This window comes from Aquarana catesbeiana, linkage group LG10 (assembly GCF_042186555.1).
Source record: "Aquarana catesbeiana isolate 2022-GZ linkage group LG10, ASM4218655v1, whole genome shotgun sequence".
Lineage (NCBI taxonomy): Eukaryota > Metazoa > Chordata > Amphibia > Anura > Ranidae > Aquarana > Aquarana catesbeiana.
The window spans coordinates 21,154,176-21,181,197 of NC_133333.1; the positions used below are offsets into that span (position 1 = coordinate 21,154,176).

The window sequence follows — 27,022 nt, forward strand, 5'->3', positions numbered from 1 at the left end:
AAGCGGTTGTATGTGTGTATTGGGCTCCTCCTTGGATCCTCATAGGGGTTATTATAACTACCATGATCGTTATATTGTTGGTTTCTAGGTTCCCTGGGTCCTTGATAGTAATTTCCTTAATTATCATTATTGTTATAGTATTGATTCTTTGGTTTATTTCCGTTCCTATTATTATTTCAATTACCATTGTTTTACCCATTCCAGCCTTGTGTAGATCTACAATCTTGTCCCTGACATCCTTGGACAGCTCTTTGGTCTTGGCCATGGTGGAGAGATTGAAATCTGATTGACTGATTGCTTCTGTGGACAGATGTCTTTTATACAGGTAACAAGCTGAGATTAGGAGCACTCCCTTTAAGAAAGCGCTCCTAATCTCAGCTCGTTACCTGTATAGAAGACACCTGGGAGCCAGAAATCTTGCTGATTGATAGGGGATCAAATATTTATTTCATTAGAATGCAAATCAATTTATAACTTTTTTTAAATGTGTTTTTCTGGATATTTTTGTTGTTATTTTGTCTCTCACTGTTAAAATGAACATACCAATAAATTTATAGGTTGATCATTTCTTTGTCAGTGGGCAAAGTTACAAAATCAGCAGGGGATCAAATATTTTTCTACCCTCACTGTATGAGTACCTGTAAATGTGTTTTTGCATATGACCAAAGACCAATTTATTATTACCTGAAAATAATGTGAAGTATGATCTCAAGTACAAAGGGTCATGCTTTTTGGCTGCAAATTTATAAATATGGCCCATTTACAATCTTAGGAATGAGAAATTAGATGAAAACTTCTTAAAGTTAAATTTACCCTTTAGAATTGGCATTTATAGAAAACCTAATTAAAGAAATGGAAGGAAATGAAACCTAGTCTGTTTTTTTGTAGTACAGAATATTTATGCATTGTCAGATCCAAAAAGTCAATGCAAATAAGTTTTACAAAATTAAACAGCTGTCACTTCTGCCCGGCACCAACTTAGAAAAACAGAATGCTCTCATAATGACATCACTTCTCCAAATTCTCGGGGTGGTATCAGCTTTGGTGGCATCTGGTAAGAGCTTCTTAATCTTAATAATAGTTCACACATGTCCTAAAAAGAATGCATGGTTTTTATATTCAATAATATGTGAAGTTCTAACAATAAATTTCAGGAATCAACAATAACATAAAGTAAAACTAGCTACAGTGATTTAGACATTTTTAGAAGGTCAGAGTTTACACCGAGAAGTATCCGGACATTGGTCCTTCAAAGCACTCCAAGATTCAGGGACTGGGAACTTAGCATGCAAAATATTACATTTAGCTCCAGCATCAGAGCCCCAAAAAGCCTAGGGTGGCACAGGCTGGGGATGGCACTATACTAGACTGGCATATACCATCTTGTCTAAGTATCATCTTGAAAATTAATAAGGGGCACTTTAGCACATCATTAGCTCTTCAAGTATACAAAGAAGCTGGGTCTTCCAGGTGACCTCATGACCAAATATGGACAGGACACCCTCATCTTGGGGGCATGGGACCTAGTATGGTTAAGGAGGGGGGAGGATGCACATTCTTCCTCATTTTTTCCTGGCCAGCTAGGCTGCATGCTTAGATAAGGGTCGGGGGGGGTGGGGGCTGAGTGTGTACAGGTGTGAGGGAGCTAAGTGTGACATGTGTGTGTGTGGGGGGGATTGTGTGCGTACAGGTGTGGGGGGATGGGAAAAGAAAACGCCCCTCCCGGTGAGTGATGTAAAGCCTCACAGATACTCTTGTTGAGCGCAGGAACGGGCCCTGCTGTGAAATATTAGATCAAAAATTGCAATTACACGCCCCTGTTAAACAGGGGCAGAAAAATTGGGCATTAGGCAGTTGTAGTGGTGCTACAACACTGCAAACCCTCACAGATACTCTTGTTGAGCGCAGGAACGAGCCCTGCTGTGAAATATTTGATCAAAAATTGTAATTACATGCCTCTGTTAAACAGGGGCAGAAAATTGGGCCTTAGGCAGTGGTGGTGGTGCCCTGAACCAAAAATATTCTTAGAAGCTATCATCATGAAGGTTGAGGAGGAATAGGATAATCACTCAGCATAATTGGATAGTCACTCAGCATATGCAGTCTTCAAAGGATCCCACATTCATAGAAAAATCAATCGGTTACATCAGCATCAGGTGCTTGGTAGCTGGGCACTGCATAGCTCTGATGAAGAGGGGACGCGTTAGCTGATTGTGACGTCTGTGCGTTCCTCCACGACCCTTGGAAGGTTTCGCTCATCCTAAATCGCAGGCTGTCTATCGGTGCGATTTTATGTTGTGCCTCCTCCACCAATTGCTTGTGAGTTATTTCTTTTACTATTTTTATTTGATAAATGTTTTAAAAGTTAATGCACAAGGCTGGTGTGCCCCGTCTTCTTTTTATTTCGGTTTCTACTAGGATCCCCATCCTTGAGGGCAGCAAGGCCTGTGTCTACGTATTATATATGTTGATCCACCTGTGCACAGGAGTTGCTTTTTTCTCTTTTGCTACTGCTTGGTAGCTGGTGATCCAAGACTGATTCATTTTTTTGAATGTGAGCCAATCAACAGAGTCTGTGGACAGGCGCACTCTGTGATCAGTTACAAAGCCTCCAACAGCACTGAATGTACGTTCAGAAAGAACGCTGGATGCAGGACAGGCCAGTAGCTCAATTGCATATTGAGAAAGCTCTGGCCAGTGGTCCTTCCTCAAGACCAAGTAACCCAGTGGACGTTCTGGTGGAAAGGTCTCCAAGTCTGATCTTGCCCCTAGATATTCCTGCACCATGTAATTCAGACGCTGGTGATGGTTGCTGGAACCAATCAGACCTTGGCGCTGAGGACTGAAGTATTGTCTGAAGGCATCAGCCACTGCTCTTTCTGTGACTGAACAAAGCCTCAGCAACACGTTGTCCAGCACCAGGAAATTGTAACCTCCCAGGTTCTGGAAACGCATTGCACAAACCTTTCTGGAAGGCCTCCCGAAGATGTTTCATCCTCTGCTCCCTCTGCGAAGGCTGGATAACTTCTGCAACCTTACCCTTGTAACGTGGATCAAGAAGGGTTGCCAGCCAGTAATGATCCCTCTCCTTGATACCACAAATCCTAGGGTCCTTTCGCAGGCTTTGAAGGATCAGGGAGGCCATGCAGCGTAAGTTTGCAGAGGCATTCGATCCTGAGAGCTCTGGGTCACTAAGGATCACATGATCCTCAACCACCTCGTGCAACTCCATGGGTTTCTGGGGACTGAAAACGATCCCTTGAAGACTGTTGCTGATGCTGAGTGTTATCCTCCACCTCAATGCTGACACAATCCTCCTCCTCTTCTTCTTCCTGTGTGATTGGCGGGCCCGCAGGAATACTATCTGGATAAAGGGGGCCTTGAGCGGTAAGGAAGTCTTCCTCTTCCTCCCGCTGTTCTGCCTCAAGTGCCCTGTCCATTATTCCACGAAGCGTGTGCTCCAACAGGAAGACAAGAGGGACAGTATCACTGATTATTGCACTGTCACTGCTCATCATACTCGTGGCCTCCTCAAATGGTGAAAGGACAGTGCATGCATGCTTGATCAGTAGCCACTGGTGTGGCGAAAAAAGCCAAGCTCTCCTGATCTTATCTTGGTGCCGTACTCACACAGGTGGCCCTCTGCTGCATGTGCAGCAGTTGCAGCATTGTCAACGTTGAGTTGCACCTGGTAGGCAAGTCACAAATGAGGCGGTTCTTCAGAGCTGGCAGAATCTCTGTCCCAGTGTGGCTCCTGTCCCCTAAGCAGACCAACTCAAGCACCGCATGGCATATTTTTGCCTGAGTGCTTGCGTAGCCCCTTGAATGCCTACGGAGCACCGCTGGTTCAGAGGACAAATCTGCAGAGGAAGAGGCCATAGAGGAAGAAGAAGAGGAGGGGGTGGAGTAGAGAGCTGTGGCAGAATCACCACTACTAGCATTTTGGAGGTGTGGTGGTGGAACAAGCTCCAACAATATTGAACCCTGTCCTGCATCCTTCCCAGCTGCCAGCAGAGTTACCCAGTGTGCTGTGAAAGAAAGGTAACATCCCTGTCCATGCCTGCTGGACCATGAGTCAGCAGTATATGCACCTTACTACTGACCGCCCTGTCCAACGAGGCCAAGACATTGCCTTCCACATGCTGGTAGAGAGCCGGATTGGCCTTCCGTGAAAAGAAATGGCGTTTGGGAACCTGCCACTGATGTACCGCACATTCCACAAATTTACAAAAGGGGGTAAAATCTACCAGCTGAAAAGACAGCAGTTGCAGTGCTAGCAATTTGGCCAAGCTAGCATTCAGACGCTGAGCATGTGGATGACTGGGACCAAATTTCTTTCAACGGTTTGGCAACTGGGGTAGGGAAATTTGCCTGCTAAAATCGGATGTGTGTGTACCGTTAGCAGATTGGTCGCAAGTACTTGGGATACCTATTTCTATACCTTCATTCCTCTCATTGCAGGTTTCTAAGAGGACTGGAGGTATAGTGGGGTTGGAGATCCCAGCTGATGAGGAGCAAGGAGAGGTCCGCCTTGTTCTTTGATGTGGGTCTTTTACCTGCTGTTTCCAATGGACTGCATAGGAGGTCGTCATATGTCTGGTCAAGCATGTGGTGCCCAAGCGGCTGCTGTTTTGGCCATGCTTGATACGCTTCAGACATATGTTGCAAACAGCAACGGTGCAATCTGCTGCACACGTGTCAAAAAAAGCCCACACCAAAGAACTTTTCAAAATATGCGTGGAGTCAGCAGTGACCTGCGCCTGCTTAGCTCTGCGGTGTGATGCAATATGGTGGCTGCCCTTAAGCTGCACCCTGGAGGGTATCCTGCCTCTTTGGGGATGTGCCTCCTCATCCTCCTCCTCTCTTCTATCAGGCACCCAAGTAGAGTCAGTGACCTCATCATCCCCTCCCACCTCGTCACTGGAGCAAACTTGGCAGTATGCTGCAGCTGGGGGAACATGACTGCCAGTTTCTTGACCTTCTTGGGCACCCCCTCTCTCTAGGCTCACGTTACTCCCTTCCTCAACCTGGGTACCATCATCAGAGCCTTCAAATCGCTGTGCATCCTCCTGCAGCATGTACCCGACACTGTGGTCGAATAGTTCGGGGGACTCCTCCGTGCAAGATAGTGGGGCTAGAGAAGGAGTGACTGTTGACATGGACTTGATGGAATAGGCCACTTTGGCAGCTGCATTGGCAGGCAAACTACTCTGAGCCTGGGTGACAGAGGATGAGGAGGATGAGGACGTCTTTGTTATCCATTCCACCAACTCTTCTGTATGTTGTGACTCAATAACACATACTCAAGTACACCACCAGAAGTCTAATAGCAACTATGGGTGCACTGTATGTATTGTGTACTGTGTACACCACCAGAAAAGTAGTAGCAACTGCACTAGGGGTGCACGGTATTGTGTACACCACCAGAAGTCTAATAGCAACTATGGGGGCACTGTATGTATTGTGTACACCACCAGAAAAGTAGTAGCAACTGCACTAGGGATGAACGGTGTTGTGTACTCCACCAAAAGTCTAATAGGAACTATGGGTGCACTGTATGTATTGTGTACTGTGTATACCACCAGGAAAGTAGTAGCAACTGCACTAGGGGTGCACGGTACTGTGTACACCAACAGAAGTGTAATAACAACCATGGGTGCACTGTATGTATTGTGTACACCACCAGAAAAGTAGTAGCAACTGCACTAGGGGTGAACGGTATTGTGTTCACCACCAGAAGTCTAATAGCAACTATGAGTGCACTGTATGTATTGTGTGCTGTGTACACCACCAGAAAAGTAGTAGCAACTGCACTAGGGGTGCACGGTATTGTGTACACCACCAGAAGTCTAATAGCAACTATGGGTGCACTGTATGTATTGTGTACTGTGTATACCACCAGAAAAGTAGTAGCAACTGCACTAGGGGTGAATGGTATTGTGTACACCACCAGAAGTCTAATAGCAACTATGGGTGCACTGTACATATTGTGTACTGTGTACACCACCAGAAAAATAGTAGCAACTGCACTAAGGGTGCACAGTACTGTGTACACCAACAGAAGTGTAATACCAACTATGGGTGCACTGTATGTATTGTGTACATCACCAGAAAAGTAGTAGCAACTGCACTAGGGGTGAACGGTATTGTGTACACCACCAGAAGTCTAATAGCAACTATGGGTGCACTGTATGTATTGTGTACTGTGTACACCACCAGAAAAGTAGTAGCAACTGAACTAGGGGTGCACGGTACTGTGTACACCAATAGAAGTGTAATAACAACTATGGGTGTACTGTATGTATTGTGTACTGTGTATACCACCAGAAAAGTAGTAGCAACTGCACTAGGGGTGAATGGAATTGTGTACACCACCAGAAGTCTAATAGCAACTATGGGTGCACTGTATGTATTGTGTACTGTGTACACCACCAGAAAAGTAGTAGCAACTGCACTAGGGGTGAACTGTAATGTGTACACCACCAGAAGTCTAATAACAACTATGGGTGCACTGCATGTATTGTGTACTGTGTACACCACCAGAAAAGTAGTAGCAACTGCACTAGGGGTGTATGGTACTGTGTACACCAACAAAAGTGTAATAACAAATATGGGTGTACTGTATTGTGTACACCACCAGAAAAGTAAGAAGGGTCGCTGGTTTGAATCCCAACCACAACACTACCTGCCTGGAGTTTGCATGTTCTCCCTGCGCCTGCGTAGGTTTCCTCCGGGTACTCCGGTTTCCTCCCACACTCCAAAGACATGCTGGTAGGTTAATTGGATCCTGTCTAAATTGTCCCTAGTATGTAAGAATGTGAGTTGGGGACCTTAGATTGTAAGCTCCTTGAGGGTAGGGACTGATTTGAATGTACAATGTAAAGTGCTGCGTAAATTGACGGCGCTATATAAGTAACTGAAATAAATAGATAAATAAATAAAAGTAGTAGCAACTGCACTATGGGTGCACAGTACTGTGTACTGTGTACACCCCCTGAAGTATATTAGAAAAAGTACACCAGGAATGGCCTGCAGTCAGATCTAGCTAAACGTAGCTTAAATACACTGCAGCTAACTGAATAACCTGCCTGCCTGCTCAATCTAAATGGCACTCCCTCCGTCCACGCCAACAACACATTACACGGGGCCGACGTGCAGGCAGCCCTACATAGTTTGGGGCGTGGACTTAGTCCCCCTGAGCCATGATTGGCCAAAGGCATACCTGTCACCCCCCCCTCCCTGCACATGCCTATGCACAACACTTACCCATACACTGAGAGAAAAAAAAGTGTTTGGTCCCCTGCTGATTTTGTATGTTTGACCAGTGACAAAGAAATGATCAGTCTATAATTTAAATGATACGTTTATTTTAAGTGAGAGACAGAATAAAACAAAAATACCCAGAAAAATGCATTTCAAAAAGTTATAAATTGAGTTGCATTTTAATGAGTGAAATTAGTATTTGACCCCTTTGCAAAACATGATTTGGTGGCAAAACCCTTGTTGGCAATCACAGAGGTCAGACGTTTCTTGTAATTGGCCACCAGGTTTGCACACATCTCAGGAGGGATTTTGTCCCACTCCTCTTTGCAGATCCTTTCCAAGTCATTAATGGATTCAAGGCATTTGGTAACTTGAACCTTCAGCTCCCTCCACATATTTTCTATGGGATGAAGGTCTGGAGACTGGCTAGGCCACTCCAAGACCTCAACGTGCTTCTTCTTGAGCCACTACTTTGTTGCCTTGACCATGTGTTTTGGGTCATTGTCGTACTGGAAAACCCATCCAGGACCCATTTTCATTGGCCTGGCTGAAGGAAGGAGGTTCTCACCCAAGATTTGACGGTACATGGCCCCGTCCATTGTCCCTTTGATGCAATGAAGTTATCTTGTCTCCTTAGCAGAAAAACACCCCAATGCATAATGCTTCCACCTCCATGTTTGACGGGGGGGATGGGGTTCTTGGGGTCATAGGCAGCATTCCTCCTCCTCCAAACACGGTGAGTTGAGTTGATCCCAAAGAGCTCCATTTTGGACTCATCTGACTACAACACTTTTACCCAGTTCTCCTCTGAATTTTTCCTATGTTCATTAGCAAATGTGTTACCAATTGTTTTCTTTGTGACTTTGGCCCCAGCTGCTTTGAGATCATTGACAAGATTATACCGTGTAGTTCTGGGCTGATTCCTCACCATTTTCATGGTCACTGAAACTCCACGAGGTGAGATCTTTCATAGAGCCCCAGAATGAAGGAGATTGACAGTTATTTTGTGTTTCTTCCATTTGCGGATAATCGCACCAACTGTTCTCACCCTCTTTATCAAGCTGCTTGGCGATGGTCTTGTAGCCCATTCCAGCCTTGTGTAGATCTACAATATTGTCCCTGACATCCTTGGACAGCTCTTTGGTCTTGGCCATGGTGGAGAGATTGAAATCTGATTGATTGATTGCTTCTGTGGACAGATGTCTTTTATACAGGTAACAAGCTGAGATTAGGAGCACTCCCTTTAAGAAAGTGCTCCTAATCTCAGCTCATTACCTGTATAGAAGACACCTGGGAGCCAGAAATCTTGCTGATTGACAGGGGATCAAATATTTATTTGATTTCACTCTTTAAAATGAAAATCAATTTATAACTTTTTTAAATATGTTTTTCTGGATATTTTTGTTGTTATTCTGTCTCTCACTGTTAAAATAAACCTACCAATAAAATTATAGGATGATCATTTCTTTGTCAGTGGGCAAAGTTACAAAATCAGCAGGGGATCAAATTATTTTTTACCCTCACTGTATGGGTACCTGTAAATGTGTTTTTGCATATGACAAAAGACCATATTTATTATTTCCTGAAAATAATGTGATCTAAAGTACAGAGAGTCGTGCTTTTTGGCTGCAAAGTTATAAATATGGTCCATTTACAATCTTAGGAATTAGAAATTAGATGAAAACTTCTTAAAGTTAAATTCACTCTTTAGATTTGACATTTATAGAAAACTGAATGAAAGAAATGGAAGGAAATGAAACCTAGTCTGTTTTTTTTTTTTTTTTGTGGTACAGAATATTTATGCAAGGTCAAATCCAAGAAGTCAATGCAAATAAGTTTTACAAACTTAAACAGCTCTCCAGCGTACTCAGTCACTTCTGCCAGGCATCAACTTAGAAAAACAGAAGGCTCTCATAATGGCATCACTTCTCCAAATTCTCGGGGTAGTATCAGCTTTGGTGGCATCTGGTAAGAGCTTCTTAATCTTAATAATATTTCAAACATGTCCTAAAAAGAATGTACTGTTTTTATTTTTAATAATATGTGAAGTTCTAACAATAAATATCAGGAATCAATACTAACATAAAGTAAAACTATCTACAGTGATTTAGACATTTTTAGAAGGTCAGAGTTTATACCGAGAAGTATCCGGACATTGGTCCTTCAAAGCACTCCAAGATTCAGGGCCTGGGAACTTAGTATGCAAAATATTACATTTAGCTCCAGCATCAGAGCCCCAAAAAGCCTGGGGTGGCACAGGCTGGGGATGGCACTATACTAGACTGGCATATACCATCTTGTCTAAGTATCATCTTGAAAATTAATTAGGGGCACTTTAGCACATCAACATGCTCTTCAAGTATACAAAGAAGGTGGGTCTTCCATGTGACCTCATGACCAAATATGGACAGGACACACTCATCTTGGGGGCATGGGACCTAGTGTGGTTCAGGAGGGGGGAGGATGCACTTTCTTCCCCATCCTTTCCTGGCCAGCTAGGCTGCATACTCAGATAAGGGTCTGGGGGGGGACTGAGTGTGTACAGGTGTGAGGGGGCTAAGTGTGACATGTGTGTGTGGGGGGAGGGTTGTGAGCGTACAGGTGTGGGGGGATGGGAAAAGAAAATGCCCCTCCTAGTGAGTGATGGAACCAGGTGAGCTGGGGAATGGACTCCTCCCAGGGGTGCTAGCCTCGGCTCGCCGGCCGTGTAATTGGATAAGAAGGAATGGATGCCTGCACATCGAGGTACTGATAAGTCTCTTTCATAGGAATATGAAAAAGCGCAGCGTCGCTTTGTTAAACAGACAGAATAACAAAAAAATCCAGAAAAATGCATTTCAAAAAGTTATAAAGTGATTTGCATTTTAATGAGTGAAATTAGTATTTGACCTCTTTGCAAAACGTGACTTAGTACTTGGTGGCAAAACCCTTGTGGCAATCACAGAGGTCAGACATTTCTTGTAGTTGGCCACCAGGTTTGCACACATTCCAGGAGGGATTTGGAAGGAAATGAAACCTAGTCTGTTTTTTTTTTTTTTTTTGGTACAGAATATTTATGCAAGGTCAGATCCAATCAATGCAAATAAGTTTTACAAAATTAAGCAGCTGCCACTTCTGCCCTGCACCAACTTAGAGAAACAGAAGGCTCTCATAATGGTATCACTTCTCCAAATTTTGGGGGTGGTATCAACTTTGGTGGCATCTGGTAAGAGCTTCTTAATCTTAATTAATAATTCACACATGTCCTAAAAGAATGCACTGTTTTTATTTTCAATGATATGTGAAGCCCCAAAAAGCCTGGGGTGGCACAGGCTGGGGATGCCACTATACTAGACTGGCATAATTAGGGACACTTTAGCATATCATCAGCTCTTCAAGTATACAAAGAAGGTGACCTCATGACCTCATGACCAAATATGAACAGGACACCCTCATCTTGGGGGCACGGGACCTAGTATGGTTCAGGAGGGGGGAGGATGCACATTCTTCCCCATCCTCTCCTGGCCAACTAGGCTGCATGCTCAGATAAGGGTCGGGGGGGGGTGTGGCTGAGTTGCACAATTCTGGCCAAAAGGAGAATTTTTTTGCTTAGAATAAAGATCACGATTCTCGCAGCTTAACATCATCTTTCATATTATACAAAGAAAAATTAAAAATGGGCTAACTTTAATGTTTGATTTTTTTTAAATTAATTAAAGTGTATTTTTTCCCCAAAAAATTGCGTTTGAAAGACCGCTGCGCAAATACAGTGTGACATAAAATATTGCAACAACCAGTTTACTGCCCTCCAAACTTTAGGAGGGGCCGGACTGTGGCCAGGGGGAGTTGAAAATGCCCTGACATCGGTGGGAGTAAACAATACTATAGGCTTGGTGGTCAGTGGGAGTAAAGAAATGACACCATTGGTGTCAGTGTGAGGAATAGTGCCCCATCACTGGTGTCAGTGGGAAAATTGGTTCCTCATCTCTGGTGTCAGTGGGAGGAATACTACCCTATTGAATAGTGCCCTGAGGGCCAGATAAAGGCAAGGAAAGGGCCACATTCGGCCTGCGGGCCGCAGTTTGGAGACCTCTGCTCTAGGGTCTCTGCAAAGAAAAAAAAAAAAAAATATATATATATATATATATATATATATATATATATATATATATATATTTATATATAATGTTTGGGGGTTCTAAGTACTTTTCTAGCAAAAAATAATGACTTGAAACCAACAAGTTTCAGAAAAAGATTTAGTCTTTAAGTGGTTAAACTTCCCTCATTTACACACAGAAGTTTATTCCTTTGACCTAAAGGACAAAACACTACAATGTTTATACTTAGCAGCTGAGGAATGTTGTAATACTTGGCAGATTGCCCTTTTTTTTTTTGACAGCAATCGGCTTCAGCAGAGAATTCTCTGCATAGAAAGAATCGGGAAAATGCTTTGTCAAGATCTTGAGGGGGAAAAGATCGCAATCTCCATTCCTAACGATTAATCGTGCAGCTCTAGGCTGAGTGTGTACAGGTGTGAGGAGGGCTGAGTGTGTGCATGTGTGGGGAGGGCTGAGTGTGTACAGGTGTGAGGAGGGCTGAGTGTGTGCATGTGTGGGGAGGGCTGAGTGTGTACAGGTGTGGGGGGTGAGCTGAGTGTGAGTGTGTACAGGTGTGGGGGGTGGACTGAGTGTGTACAGGTGTGGGGAGTGGACTGAGTGTGTACAGGTGTGAGGAGGGCTGAGTGTGTACAGGTGTGGGGAGTGGGCTGTGTGTGTACAGGTGAGAGGGAGGCTGAGTGTGTACAGGTGTGGGGGGTGGGCTGAGTGTGTACAGGTGTGGGGGGTGGGCTGAGTGTGTACAGATGTGGGGGGTGGGCTGAGTGTGTACAGGTGTGGGGGGTGGGCTGAGTGTGTACAGATGTGGGGGGTGGGCTGAGTGTGTACAGGTGTGAGGGGGATGAGTGTGTACAAGTGTGAGGTGGAGCTGTGTGTGTACAGGTGTGAGGGGGCTGAGTGTGTACAGGTGTGGGGGTGGGCTGAGTGTGTACAGGTGTGAGGGGGGCTGAGTGTGTACAGGTGTTGGGGGTGGACTGTGTGTGTACAGGTGTGAGGAGGGCTGAGTGTGTACAGGTGTGAGGGAGGCTGAGTGTGTACAGGTGTGGGGGGTGGGCTGAGTGTGTACAGGTGTGGGGAGTGGGCTGAGTGTGTACAGGTGAGAGGGAGGCTGAGTGTGTACAGGTGTGGGGGGTGGGCTGAGTGTGTACAGGTGTGGGGGTGGGCTGAGTGTGTACAGATGTGGGGGGTGGGCTGAGTGTGTACAGGTGTGAGGAGGGCTGAGTGTGTACAGGTGTGGGGGGTGGACTGAGTGTGTACAGGTATAGGGGGTGGGCTGAGTGTGTACAGGTGTGAGGGGGGGGCTGAGTGTGTACAGGTGTGGGGGGTGGACTGAGTGTGTACAGGTGTGGGGGGTGGATTGAGTGTGTACAGGTGTGGGGGGGTGGGCTGAGTGTGTACAGGTGTGGGGGGTGGGCTGAGTGTGTACAGATGTGAGGAGGGCTGAGTGTGTACAGGTGTGGGGGTGGGCTGAGTGTGTACAGGTGTGGGGGGTGAGCTGAGTGTGTACAGGTGTGGGGGGGTGGGCTGAGTGTGTACAGGTGTGGGGGGGTGGGCTGAGTGTGTACAGATGTGAGGAGGGCTGAGTGTGTACAGGTGTGGGGGGTGGGCTGAGTGTGTACAAGTGTGAGGGGGCTGAGTGTGTACAGGTGTGAGGGGGGCTGTGAGTGTACAGGTGTGAAGGGTCTGTGTGTGTACAATGTCCTCCATGTAGATCCATCTTCAATCACGATTCCCGCCGCCACTGCCGGATCCAGAAAAAGGAAAAAGACCCGCCACCTGCGACAAAGGCTAACCGCCGACTACCTGCTCCGCCGTTTGACAGTTCTTATATAGGTATGGGGCAGGGCCACCTGGCGACACCGTCTGGTGGCTACGCCCCAAGTGACGCCACTGACCAGTGCATGTTGGGTTGGTGACTTTACAAGGGGCGGTGCCACCAGGTGGCGTTGCCAAGTGTCGTTGCCCCTTACCTAAATAAGAGCTGTCAAATGGTGGAGCAGGTAGGCGGCGGTCAGCCTTCGCCGTTTTTCGGGTCCAGCGGTGCAGCGGGCATCATGATTGATGATGGCTCTACATCGGGGGACATTGTTTTTTTATTTTTAATAAAGGAATTGTGTGTGTTTTTGTTTCTTTTTGAGACTTTTTTTTGGGTGAACGAGTAGGGGTACAATGTAGCATTGTGCATTGTGGGGCACTCAGCAGGTGAACATCCCGCCGTGCACTCCGCAAATTCGGGTGTTCGCCCAACTCTACCGGTCACATATGTTTTCTAAGATGTATGGAAGAGCTGCAGGTTAAATCTGCTTTGGAGGATGAGAGTTGGAAAATGGATGATAAATAAGGTTCTCAATACAGTTAAATATTACTGCTGTTGTGGTTGAATCCTTGCTGTATTTTCTCTCTCTTTAGGCTACTCGCTCTTTTGTACACAGTGTGTTTCTTCATCTGACTCGTGTTCTGGCCCAAATATAACTTGTCCTTCTGGCTCAGTGTGTGGAGCTGTATACACAGAAAGCTGGTCTCAGGGTAAGTTATTCAATAAAAAATGCTACAGTATGTGGAATTTATGTCGGAGAGTAGACGTGTGCAATTTGTTTCGTTCCACATTTGTTCTTTAATGAATTTCAACAAATTAGTTAATTCGGAAATATCCGAATTAATGAAAACCCATTAACCAATTTTAACACATTTTTCCAAATATTCGTAAATTCGAATATTCAAAAATTCCGAAACCCGAAAATTTGAAAATCTGAAATAATAACTAACTAATAATAATTTAACTATTACTAACTATTAAATTATAGGTATTGGAATTTCCTTTCAAATTTGGCTGTTAGTGAACGTAACGAATAAAAAATGTATCCGAAGTTACGAATTATCTGAAATAACGAAAGCTGTATCTAAACTGATGGAACATAACAAATTAATAATAATAAATAACAATACTAATAATCAAATATTTTTATTATTAATATTCATTATTAATTCATTCTGTTCCATTTGTTTAGATGCGCCATTCGTTATTTAGGAAAATTCGTAACTTCCGATAAATTCGTATTTGTTATGTTCACTAACAGCCAAATTTGAAAGGAAATTCCAATACATATACTTTAATAGTTAGTTATTATTAGTTAGTTAGTTATGCTTTCACTTTTTTGGATTCTCATTCTTAATTTCTGAATTTTGAATTTACGAATTTTCTAATTTTTTTAATTTATGAATTTTCTAATTTACTAATTTTCAAATTTATGAATTTTCAAATTTACGAATTTATGAATTTACGAATTAACGAATGTAATAAAAAACCCCCCCCAAAAAAAAAAAAGAAGCGAAAACGAACACATTTTTCATCAGTGCACATGTCTATCAAAGAGTCACAAGCGTCAGTTAAAATCAGAGATGTCTGTTTTTATGTTTTATGGGCACAATGTGTGAATAGCACACTTAAGATCATCACTCATGTCATCCAAACAGCAAAATAATATTGCAATGCACAAAATATAATAGCCCAATATAATAAGTCAATATTCACTACTAGCTCCTAACTCTATCTGGATGACAGTTAGTTTGTTAGAGCGTTGTGTATCGTAACAAAAAATTGGCATTTTTTTATTTTAGTAAAAAAAAAAAAAAACTGTTTACACCTTTTTCATCTCAGTTCTGCTGACCTCCCCAAGCCTCGTCCTGCCTACACACATGTGCTCTATAGGTGACTACATGGCATTTTTTAGGGTGTTTTTTTCTGATGGTGACAACTACAGTACTAGACATGTGCACTCCACAAATTTTTGTTTTGTTTCGAATGAATTTGTTAATTGGACTGATTTGTTTTCGGAATTTGTTTTGCATCTTCTGCATTTGTTTTGTTTAATTAGGAATACCTGGTTGTTAAGGAGCAGGCAGCCGCTGCATTCTTCCCAACCTTAACTCATTTGCTATCGCTACCGCTGACAGCAGAATGTGAACAAAAGAAGAGCCAGATTCATTTTTTTTTAAACGGCCTGGGAGTCGCCCCTAATTCATACCAGGTCCTTCAGGTTGGTATGGATTTTGAAGGGAACCCCATGTCCCCCCCGAAAACTCCATACTAGACCTTTATCTGAACATACAACAGGCTGGCCAGAAAGGGGGAAGATGAACGAGCGGGCTGTGTGACCACATCACCTATGATGTAACGGACAGGATTCTCTGAGTGATGACCTTTGGCCACGTTCACCTAGTAACGTTGGCTGATCCCACCCTTATGTTTACTTACCAGCAAGTGGCTGTCATTCGGTCTCCCCTATGTGATTGAGTATGGACCCCATGACATAACTCATAGCCCTTGTCCATAACGTCATAGGGGACGTGGTCACCCTACGTAGAACCCTACGGAGTAAGACTGGGATGCCACTAAAGTTCAGTGTATTTTTTTTTTGGTAAGTAGTCTAAAGCCCCATACACACTATTAGATTTTCTGCAGATTTTTGTCTTCAGATTTACCAAAACTATATAATATGAGGTCCTTAATGCCCTGTACACACGGTCGGACATTGATCGGACATTCCAACAACAAAATCCATGGATTTTTTCCGACGGATGTTGGCTCAAACTTGTCTTGCATACACACGGTCACACAGTTATCGGAAAATCCGATCGTTCTGAACACGGTGACGTAAAACACGTACGTGGGGACTATAAACGGGGCAGTAGCCAATAACTTTCGTCTCTTTATTTATTCTGAGCATGCGTGGCACTTTGTGCGTCGGATTTGTGTACACACGATCGGAATTTCCGACAACGGATTTTGTTGTTGGAAAATTTTATAGCAAGCTCTCAAACTTTGTGTGTCGGAAATTCCTATGGAAAATGTGTGATGGAGCCCACAGACGATCGGAATTTCCGACAACAAGGTCCTATCACACATTTTCCATCGGAAAATCCGACCGTGTGTACGGGGCAGTAGAGTTTCAATTTGCATGCAATCAGGCAGGCCCTTGCACTACAGTACATGGTTTTGGTAAATCCGAAGACAAAAATCTGCAGAAAATCTAATAGTTTGTATGGGGCCTTAAGCCCTTGTACACACGATCGGATTTTCCGCAAACAAAGCGCCTGACTTTCGTCCGAAGGGCGTTGGCCAGGAACTTGTCTTGCATACAAACGGCACACAATTGTCGGCCAACAAACACGTACGCAGTGACGTACTAAGTGGTTTTTCAGCTCTTTAGCGCCACCCTTTGGGCACCTTCTGCTGATGTCGTGTTTGGTGAGCATTGATTCCGAGCATGCGTGATTGTACTTTGGACTTTTCTCTGATGGACTTGAGTACACACGATCGGAAAATCTGACAACACACCGTTATCCGCGGAAGAATTATAAACCTGCCATCCAACTATTGTCCGATGGAGCGTACAAATGGCCGGATTTTAGGCCAACAGTCTGTCAACACACAATTCCCATCGGAAAATCTGATCGTGTGTACGAGGCTTTAGTGCGGGAAACTTTTGTTTTGTTTGTTATGTGCAAAGCCCCTCTAAACGTTTGGTATAAATGGGGGGGGGGGTGTTGCCATTTTTTTTCACATTAAAACTTTGTCTATTTTCATTGCAGAGAATGAAATGATTTGTTTTTTTATTGTAGATTCCATTGTGTCAAAATCATACATGTTGTCATGTACACGGGAGGACAAGTGTAACACGAGCGGAAGTTTCAGCCTTCATAACAATGCAAGAGTGAAGTTGGGTAGATCGTGTTGTAGAACTGATCGTTGCACCCCACCTCTTCCTTCCCGTAAGTGAAATAAATAAATGTTATGAATGTAAAACTAAATATGCAAATTAAAAAATAATAAATAACCGCTTGAACTCCAGAAGGTTTACCCCCCCCCCCCCCTTCATGACCAGGCTATTTTTTGCAATACGGCACTGCGTTATTTTAACCACTTAACAACCATTATACTGTGACAGGTTGGCTCCCCTGGGCGAATCGCCGTAGGTGTACGTCGGCCACTTTAAGAGCACAAAGGGGCGCGCACCCGTGGTGCGGCGCCAGAGCCGTTACGCTTGCCTGGCGGCCGCAATATCCTCCGGTCACCCGCGATCGCTCCACAGAGAGGCAGAACGGGGATCTGTCAATGTAAACAGACAGATCCCCATTCTGACAGAGGAGGAGAGATAGATCTGCTGTTCCTAGTGATTAGGAACAGCGATCTCTCTCCTCCTCCAGTCAGCCCCTCCCCCTCACAGTTAGAAACACGTCCCAGGGAACACGTTTAGCCCCTTGATCGCCCCCCAGTTTAAAATAATAATAAAAATGCAGCTGCTGAAGTCCGCTGTCTGCTGACGTCACAGAGTCGGGCCAGGCTCGGGCAAGATTGCGACAATGACCCACCAGGCCTGGATCAGCACCCAGCTCAGCCTGAGCTGGCCGCTCCTGCCCCCCCCCCCCCCAGCCCAGCACTCCAGTGAGCGTGGTGATGCTGCATCCAGCTAGGGAAGTATGATTTAGAAAAAAAAAACAGATTCCCATACTTTTTTTTTAACCACTTCAATACCGGGCACTTCCCCCCTTCCTGCCCAGGACAATTTTCAGCTTTCAGCCCTGTCACACTTTGAATGACAATTGCACGGTCATACAACACTGTACCCAAACTACATTTTTATCATTTTCTTCCCACAAATAGGGCTTTCTTTTGGTGATATTTGATCACCACTTGGTTTTTATTTTTTGCTAAACAAACTAAAAAAAAAGACCAACATTTTTGGAAAAAATGTTTTTTGTTTCTGTTATAAAAGTTTTTTTTCTCCTTCACTGATGCTCACTGATAAGCACTGATGAGGTGGCACTGATAAGGTGGCAGTGATAGGCACTGATAAGGAGGCACTAATATGTAGAATTGTTGGGTACTGATAAGCAGCACTGATATGCAGCACTGATGGGCACTGATAGGCGGCTCTGATGGGCACTGATAGGTGGCTTTGATGGGCACTGATAGGCAGCTCTGATGGGCACTGATAGGCAACTCTGATGGGTACTGGTAGGTGGCACTGACAGGCGGCACTGATGGGCACTGATAGGCGGCACTGATGGGCACTAATAGATGGCACTGATAGGCAGCACTGATGTTGAGGTACTGACAGCCATTACGGATGGGCACTGATTGGCATCTGTGAAGGGCACTGACAGGCATTACTCATGGGCACTGATTGGCACTTTGATGGGCACTGATTGGCACTTTTATGGGCACTCATTGGGATTAGGGTGGGCACTAATTGGCATTGTGGTGGGCACCTCTTATGGGGGCTGCGCTGATAATCAATCTGCCGATTATCAGTGCACACCCCCTCTGACAGGAGAGCCGCCAGTCAGATCTCCCTGTAAGCGCGCACCGAGGAAAGCCGATTACCGGCACTTCCTGGTTCACGCTGCGATCAGCTGTGATTGGTCACAGCTGTTCACATGGTAAAGAAACTCCATCAGAGGCTCTTTACCATGATTGGAGATGTGGTGTGTCAGAGTGACACACCAAATCATCGATCGCCGCGGGCGCACGATCGTGGCTTATCCTGCTGGATGTCATATGACGCCCAGTCAGGATAACTGAACCACTTTCTGCATACGGCAGACGGGAAGTGGTTAAGCACACCTCTATCTTCTAGAGAGACCTGCTACGTTTGGCAGTCTCTTCCCTTGTAAGTCCCTGACCATGCCTCAGTACTCACACTGTCCTCCTTTCTCTTGCTGCCTCTCAGGGATGGCTCCTTCCAAACTGCTTCTGTTGTCAGGATCCTCCCAGGCCAGCACCCAAGCCCCAGCCCGAGGCAGAATACTCCCCCAGACTAGAGGGTTTGCCTCAAGGGCCACTGACAGTTCCCTCAGCACTCCATGTCCATCTTCCACCCATCTTCCCTGCCAGCCTGACTCATCCATACTTATGGGCTGGCCCAACCACCCTGCCAGGCCCACAGCCTGGGATTGGTCAAGCTCCCCTAATTATGCAGATCAATCCTCCTGGCCACCGCCCACTAACCTCTAGAAGTTTCTCCAGACTTCTAGACCTGGGGGGAGTCAATAGAGACTTGCCTGCATGAGTTATCTAGCTCTGACCTAAAGTAATCTCATGACCCAATTAGGACTCACGGGGGATAAGCACAAGTCAACATAAATGATCCTACACTACCACTAGTAGCACACTAGAGGGTGCTACACAATCTAAAAGGGAGAGTGATACAAAAGTTAATAACTGTGGGGGATGAGCTGATAGAGAAACAGGAAATACAAGTGGGGGAAGGATATTTATTTGTATAAAAATTGCTAGGGGAATCCTTAAAAAATATATTTTTTTGATTAAATGGATATTTTAATAAAGTTACAAATTATAAGTTAGGTCTATGTTAGATCACTCTGAAGTGGCAGACATACAGTAGAAATGTCAAAATCCATTACTAAGCATAAAAACATTTACCTTGTCCTTGTAGTGAGGGACATCTGTAATTACTTCCTGTGACATCATCACCAGGCTTCAATATATTTCTTCCAGAGGCAACTGCTAGGAGGTCCTACTGACATAGTCATACTCCAAAACTATATCTCCCAAGATTTGTTTACCTACACATAGTATGTATGGAGGTTCTTGAAGCTCAAGGCATCAGAACTATTTTTCTAGGAAAAAAAAAACAATGTATGCGTTTGGAGACAGACAGAGGGGGTGGGGATAGGCAGAGTTCCATCTTGGGCAGGATGTTTTTTTTTTTTTAATTAGTATTAGGGTCAGTTAGTGTCAGTGCAAAGACTCGTACACACGATCGGATTTTCCGCAGACAAAGCGCCAGACTTTTGTCCGAAGGGCGTTGGCCATGAACTTGTCTTGCATACAAACGGCACACAATTGTCTGCCAACAAACACAAACGTAGTAAAGTATTACGTGAAATTTCAGCTCTTGAGCGCCACCTTTTGGGCACCTTTTGCTAATGACGTGCTTGATGAGCATTGATTCCGAGCATGCGTGTTTGTACTTTGGACTTTTGTCTGACGGACTTGTGTACACACGATCGGAAAACCTGAAAACAGACCATTGTCCACGGAAAATTTCAAAGCCTGCCATCCAACATTTGTCAATTGTCCGATAGAGCATACAAACGGCCTGTCATCACACAATTTCCGTCGGAAAATCAGACCGTGTGTACGAGGCTTTAGTGTGTTTTAGGTAGGATAAAAAAAAAAAAAGCAAAATGCTCACCATGGTTTCTGGGCCCTATTATGGGTACATATAACAACTAACATACACATATGTGGTATTGCTTTGATCGTCCAGAGCAGAAGAATACATTTTGGGTTCTTCTTTGGTGGTAGGTTATGGTAGTAACAAGAAAAAGAACAAGGTGGGGAAGTACCTCACCTAAAAGAGATTACTAAGGACCACGCAGCTTAAGATAAGGGGAACTTTAATACAAAATTACAAATGGTAATACCAAAAACCGGATAAAAATTTCCCACCACCAGCACCTCAGCCTAAAGAGTTAAAAAAAGACAACGTTATTATGGTGGTAACAAGAAATATACAGCTACATTTAAAAAAAAAAATGTTTTTGCTATTTTGGGCCATTACCATTTACCACCAAATAAAAGCCAAAATTGTCCTGAAAACAACACGGTATAATCCACCTGGATGCACAAAGTAGTTGTGATAATATATACTGTTTTACTAACACATGTCAAAGTTGCAAAATTGTACTTGGACTTTAACATTTGTTTTACCCTTGCGAAGAGGGTTAACATCTTCATTGTTAGAAGGTCTCAGTGTGGTGACCCTTTGTTTTTTACTTAAATACAGGTGCTCTTTAATCCCATGCCATTATGTTCATATTATGTTTTCTTACCTTAGTTCCAGAGAACAGCCCACAATCCAATGGATTGACATGCCAATCCTGCATGTCTACTGACTCCACCTGGTGTGACGGTTCAGATACGATGGAGTGTTTGGGGGATGAGAACATGTGTTTTCGCCAAACCTCAATAGTATCAGGTCAGTATTACAAACAGAGCCAGTGTTATTAAAAAAAAAATGTATTTACCATAATGGCCCATTTACACTAATGCATTGCAGTAAAATGTGGTTAAACACGTGTATTATTATGCGTAATTGTCACGTAGCTTGTGGCAGAGTCTGACGTGTAGAGGGAGGCCTCTCGTACAGCCCCGGTTCTGGGACCACTGGTACTGCGACAGTGGCTGCGAGAGCCCGGCAAGGTACGAGTTCCCGTAAGATGTTCCGTCAGCCATGGCAGTGGGTAGCAGGTGTGTCGCCAGAGACCGGTCAGATCACTGGAACAGCAGAGACAGCAGACCCAGGACTGGGCAGACAGCAGGTGACAGGTGCTTGACAGGCAGCTGGCATATAGTAGATGTGGAAGGAATGGCAGCACTCAGCAGGTGAAAAACCAGCAGGGACCAGGTAGCATGCAGAGCAGGACAGGTGGACAATAGGGATGAGCTTTCTGTTCGGGTCGAACATGAGTTTGACTTGAACATTGGCTGTTCGCTGAAAACCGAACATTATGGGGCATTCGCAACCAATTCGAGTGTCGCGTAACGCCCCATAATGCATTGTGGGAGCGCAGTGCATTGCAGTATGATGATTGGCCAAAGCATGCACCATGATCTGCATGCTTTTGCCAATCCCAGTGCCCTCAGCTAAGAGAGCCATAATTGGCCAAAGGCAGGGTGCCTTTGGCCAATCATGGCTCAGGGGGACTAAGTCCACGCCCCACACTATATAAGGCTGCCTGCACATCGGCCCCGTGTAGTGTGGTTGTTGACGTGGACGGAGAGAGAGTGTCATTTAGATTAAGCCAGCAGGCAGGTTATTCAGTTAGCTGCAGTGTATTTAATAGATATATACAGACAGTCATATATATATATATATATATATATATATATATATATATATATATATATATATATATATCCACTGCATCCAATTTAGCTATATCTGACTGCAGGCCATTCCTGGTGTACTTTTTCTAATATACTGCAGGCAGGTTATTCAGTTAGCTGCAGTGTATTTAATATATATACAGTCAGTCTCATATATATATATATATATATATATATATCCACTGCATCCAGTGTAGCCAAGCCTATACCTGACTGCAGGCCATTCCTGTTGTACTTTTTCTAATATACTTCAGGCGGTGTACACAGTACACAGTACCGTGCACCCATAGTGCAGTTGCTACTACTTTTCTTGTGGTGTACACAATACAGTACACCCATAGTTGTTATTACACTTCTGTTGGTGTACACAGTACCGTGCACCCATAGTGCAGTTGCTACTACTTTTCTGGTGGTGTACACAGTACACAATACATACAGTGCATCCATAGTTGTTATTAAACTTCTGGTGGTGTACACAATACCGTTCACCCCTAGTGCAGTTGCTACTACTTTTCTGGTGGTGTACACAATACATACAGTGCACCCATAGTTGTTATTACACTTCTGTTGGTGTACACAATACCGTGCACCCCTAGTGCAGTTGCTACTACTTTTATAGTGGTGTACACAATACAGTGTAGTGTGGTTTTGCTAAGCAAAATTAACAGCATGTCCGAAAGGCCACCAAGGAGAGGCAGACGCTCACAGGCCACTAAAAGAGGGCAAGCAGGCTCTGTGTCTACAGTCGACAGTGCTGGTCGTGGACATAGTGCATACTCAGCACGTGGCCGCGGGGCACGCTTGTCCTTTTTTTCTGCAGCTGGCCATGTTATTGAGCCACAACATGCAGAAGAGTTGGTGGAATGGATAACAAAGCCGTCCTAATCCTCCTCATCCTCTGTCACCCAGGCTCAGAGTAGTTTGCCTGCCAATGCAGCTGTCAAAGCGGCCTATTCCCTCGGTTCCATGTCAGCAGTCACTCCTTCCCTAGCGCCGCCATCATGCACGGAGGAGTCCCCCGAACTATTCGACCACAGTGTCGGGTACTGGAACCATGTCCTGTGGTCTGATGAGACCAAGATAAACTTATTTGGCTCAGATGGTGTCAAGCGTGTGTGGCGGCAACTAGGTGAGGAGTACAAAGACAAGTGTGTCTTGCCTACAGTCAAGCATGGTGGTGGGAGTGTCATGGTCTGGGGCTGCATGAGTGCTGCCGGGACTGGGGAGCTACAGTTCATTGAGGGAACCAGGAATGCCAACATGTACTGTGACGTATCTAAGCCAAGCATGGGTCACAGGGCAGTATTCCAACATAATAACGACCCCATACACACCTCCAAGATGACCACTGCTTTGCTAAAGAAGCTGTGTGTAAAGGGGATGGACTGGCCAAGCATGTTTCCAGACCTAAACCCTATTGAGCATCTGTGGGGCATCCTCAAACAGAAGGTGGAGAAGCTCTGTGATGTCATCATGGAGGAGTGGAAGAGGACTCCAGTGGCAACCTGTGAAGCTCTGGTGAACTCCATGCCCAAGAGGGTTAAGGCAGTGTTGGAAAATAATGGTGGCCACACAAAATATTAATACTTTGGACCCAATTTGGACATTTTCACTTAGGGGTGTACTCACTTTTGTTGCCAGCAGTTTAGACATTATTGGCTGTGTGAGTTATTTTGAGGGGGCAGCAAATTTACACTGAAAATGTAAAAAACCTTTGCGCTACTAAAATGTGTTATGGGTGAACTCCTAAAAACGATATAATTTCAAGTACAATTATTAAATGAACCATTAAATCACAAAGTGCATATAGTGCATTGAAGTGCAATCAAATAAATCGAAGACAGCTGTCTGCAGCAGAATCTTCCAGTGTATCACAATCCACTCTCAATAAATCATAATCATAACGTGATCCCGCGCTACAGCAGAAATATATAAAAGAGATTCTTCCCTAAATAAATTAACGAACCTTATGTATAACATGTAGAAACAAATGGGGATCATTTCCGTTATTCCAACTTCTACCACCAGGGGGTCCTCCGTTCCACTATAAGTATGACTGCCTGAAGTACCAGCATAAACCCAATAAGAAGAAATTCCGTTATATCGATATCCACCACTCCTCTGCTCCACCAAATAGGTCATCTGAATAAGACTCCACATCCAAGTCCTCATATGGCCTCGTCACCTCCGCAAGGGGGGGGGGGGGGGGGGAGGACGAGGGGGAAGAGATAAAAATGGTGGGAGAGAGAGAAAGCTCCAGTAGTGTAGTATATTATAAGCATAAAGGTTTATTTCAAAGATAAAATTGGACTCTTACAATAAAAGTTTAAAAAACAAGCATCAATCAGCTACTAAGGCGTCTGGACGCCAGTCTCACATCACTTCCGGTGTACTTCAACCTACGGCCACTCCCCGGAGGTGGTTGAAGTACGGAGGTTGAAGTACACTGGAAGTGAGGACCCCCTAGTGGTGGATATCGATATAGCGGAATTTCTTCTTATTGGGTTTATGCTGGTACTTCAGGCAGTCATACTTATAGTGGAATGGAGGACCCCCTGGTGGTAGAAGTTGGAATAACGGAAATGATCCCCATTTGTTTCTACATGCTGATTTATCAAGATATGAAGGTGAGAGTTCTGTGAGCTCATTTTTGTGGATTTAAACTTCTCCCTGTCCACCGTTTTGCTGGAACTTCTTATACAAGATTTCCTTCTTTTGGACATTTTTAGTTGATTTAATTAAGAGATTAACATCACCTTGAATCATATGCCCCATGATTGATTTATTTATTTTTGGACTTATTCATTTTTTGCACTTGCACTGCTGTTTTTTAATTATTGTATTAGTTATACATAAGGTTCATTAATTTATTTAGGGAAGAATCTCTTTTATATATTTCTGTTGTAGCGCGGGATCACGTTATGATTATGATAGCAAATTTACACTGTTATACAAGCTGTACACTCACTACTTTACATTGTATCAAAGTGTCATTTCTTCAGTGTTGTCACATTAAAATATATGATAAAATATTTACAAAAATGTGAGGGGTGTACTCACTTTTGGGAGTTACTGTATATGTTTCTGAATGTTTTTTTATTTTCTGTCTCTGTTAGGCTAGAAGAAGGGGGAGTCTTTGTTCCCTGGAAACGCATTTGTTTTATCATGTTTTGCTACCTTTAATAAAACAACTACATATTCTTATTGCTTCTAATTGGATACCAGGCCCTCCTTTTACCCACCCTTACGCCTTCTGAAGTGGGATCCATCACCAATAACTCTTAGCCCTTAGAAAGATTTCACCTGATTTCACCTCTGTTTTTCTGTTGCAGAAGTAAAGCCCGACAAGGCTTCTATCTATCTATTCCCTACTCTATCGAAAGAGAGAAAAAAATTTTTGGCTATATATAAAAATTTGTGAATGCTTCAAGCTGCCACAATGATCTCGTATTTAGGTTATTTCCTAAATCACCATCAGCACTATCTAGTCTTCGTAACACAGTATTTTTCTGAAATCTCTAAATTAGGAAAATCCTGCATTATGGCCACTAGTTGGAGCTGAAGATCATGTGAATAAACGTGTTAGGCAAAATACATTATTTGTGACAGTTCACTAAATGCTTGAGACATTTGCATAGGATTTTTTTTAGATATAGACCCCTTTAACATCACAAAATGTAAGCAAAATGTTCATTGAAAAAAGAGAAGTTAACAAGATTTAAAAAAAATAGATAAAGTTCAGAGACATAACGTAATTGTGATACCACATTCATGTAGGCATGCAAAAATAAAGGAAAACAAGAAAGTAGGACTTTAACATTTATCATCACCAATAAAAATCACTACACATTTCGCCAGAGGCTTCTTCAGGTAATTCTATTGCTATTAAATATATATAATATATATATGATATATTATATATCAAGTAGGCCTGAGAGCCATAGAGACCTCATTCTACAACACTGGGAGAAGGGGGCAAAGTGCATCCAGCTCACACAGAGGGGTGGAGAGAGAGAAACCATGGTTTCATAATTACCTGAAGAAGCCTCTGACGAAATGCATAGTGATTTCTATTGGTGATGACACACTGGTTCCTATGTCTGGCCCTCCATATGGTGGTTTGATCCCCATTCTCATACATATATCTAATAGTGGGCCACATTGTTAAAGTCCTATTTTCTTGTTTTTCTTTATTTTTACAAGATTTAAAAAAAACATGAATTGACACATTTGGAGCCTAATTTTTAAGACCTTATTGATATGTGTTGGTGTTATTGAGATAAAACTGCCATTACAGTTTTAATAGTTTTAAATATTTGTTGTAAAATGTATAATTTTCTGAAACTTTTTTTTTAATATATTTATTTTTAGCGGGATCAACAAAAAATTCAACAGCAATACGCGGTTGTGCCACAAAAAGCATCTGCGATTTTGGCAACCACTCTAGTAGCAGCCAAGGAGTAAAGACGGTTTCTGAATTTGCCTGCACTAATGGAAGTACTGGTCTCCAGAAAAGTTCCCAGCTATGATTTTCTTTTTAACAGTATTTTTCTGGAATGTCTAAAAAAAAAAAAAGGCCTTTAGACTACACTATATTGTCAAAAGTATTGGGACACATGCCTTTAAATGCACATGAACTTTAATGGCTCACCCTTTGCAGCTATAACAGCCTCAGCTCTTCTGGGAAGGCTGTCCACAAGGTTTAGGAGTGTGTCTATGGGAATGTTTGACCATTCTTCCAAAAGCA

At 43.7% G+C, this 27,022-nt stretch overlaps 1 protein-coding gene across 2 annotated transcripts; it reads left to right on the forward strand.

Annotated features, from left to right (window-relative positions):
- The first annotated feature begins 975 nt into the window (after window positions 1–975).
- Window positions 976–27,022, forward strand: LOC141110434 (phospholipase A2 inhibitor and Ly6/PLAUR domain-containing protein-like). 2 transcript variants are annotated; one of them, XM_073601780.1, is made up of 5 exons: window positions 976–1,054; window positions 13,767–13,883; window positions 16,980–17,129; window positions 21,224–21,364; window positions 26,647–27,022. In XM_073601780.1, exons 1-5 carry the CDS (start codon window positions 1,003–1,005, stop codon window positions 26,802–26,804), a joined length of 618 nt encoding a protein of 205 aa, XP_073457881.1. In that variant the 5' UTR covers window positions 976–1,002; the 3' UTR covers window positions 26,805–27,022. The 2 variants fall into 2 exon arrangements, with proteins under 2 accessions (XP_073457881.1, XP_073457880.1); XM_073601779.1 differs by lacking the exon at window positions 976–1,054 and adding an exon at window positions 9,085–9,231 and having other exon boundaries at window positions 26,647–27,019.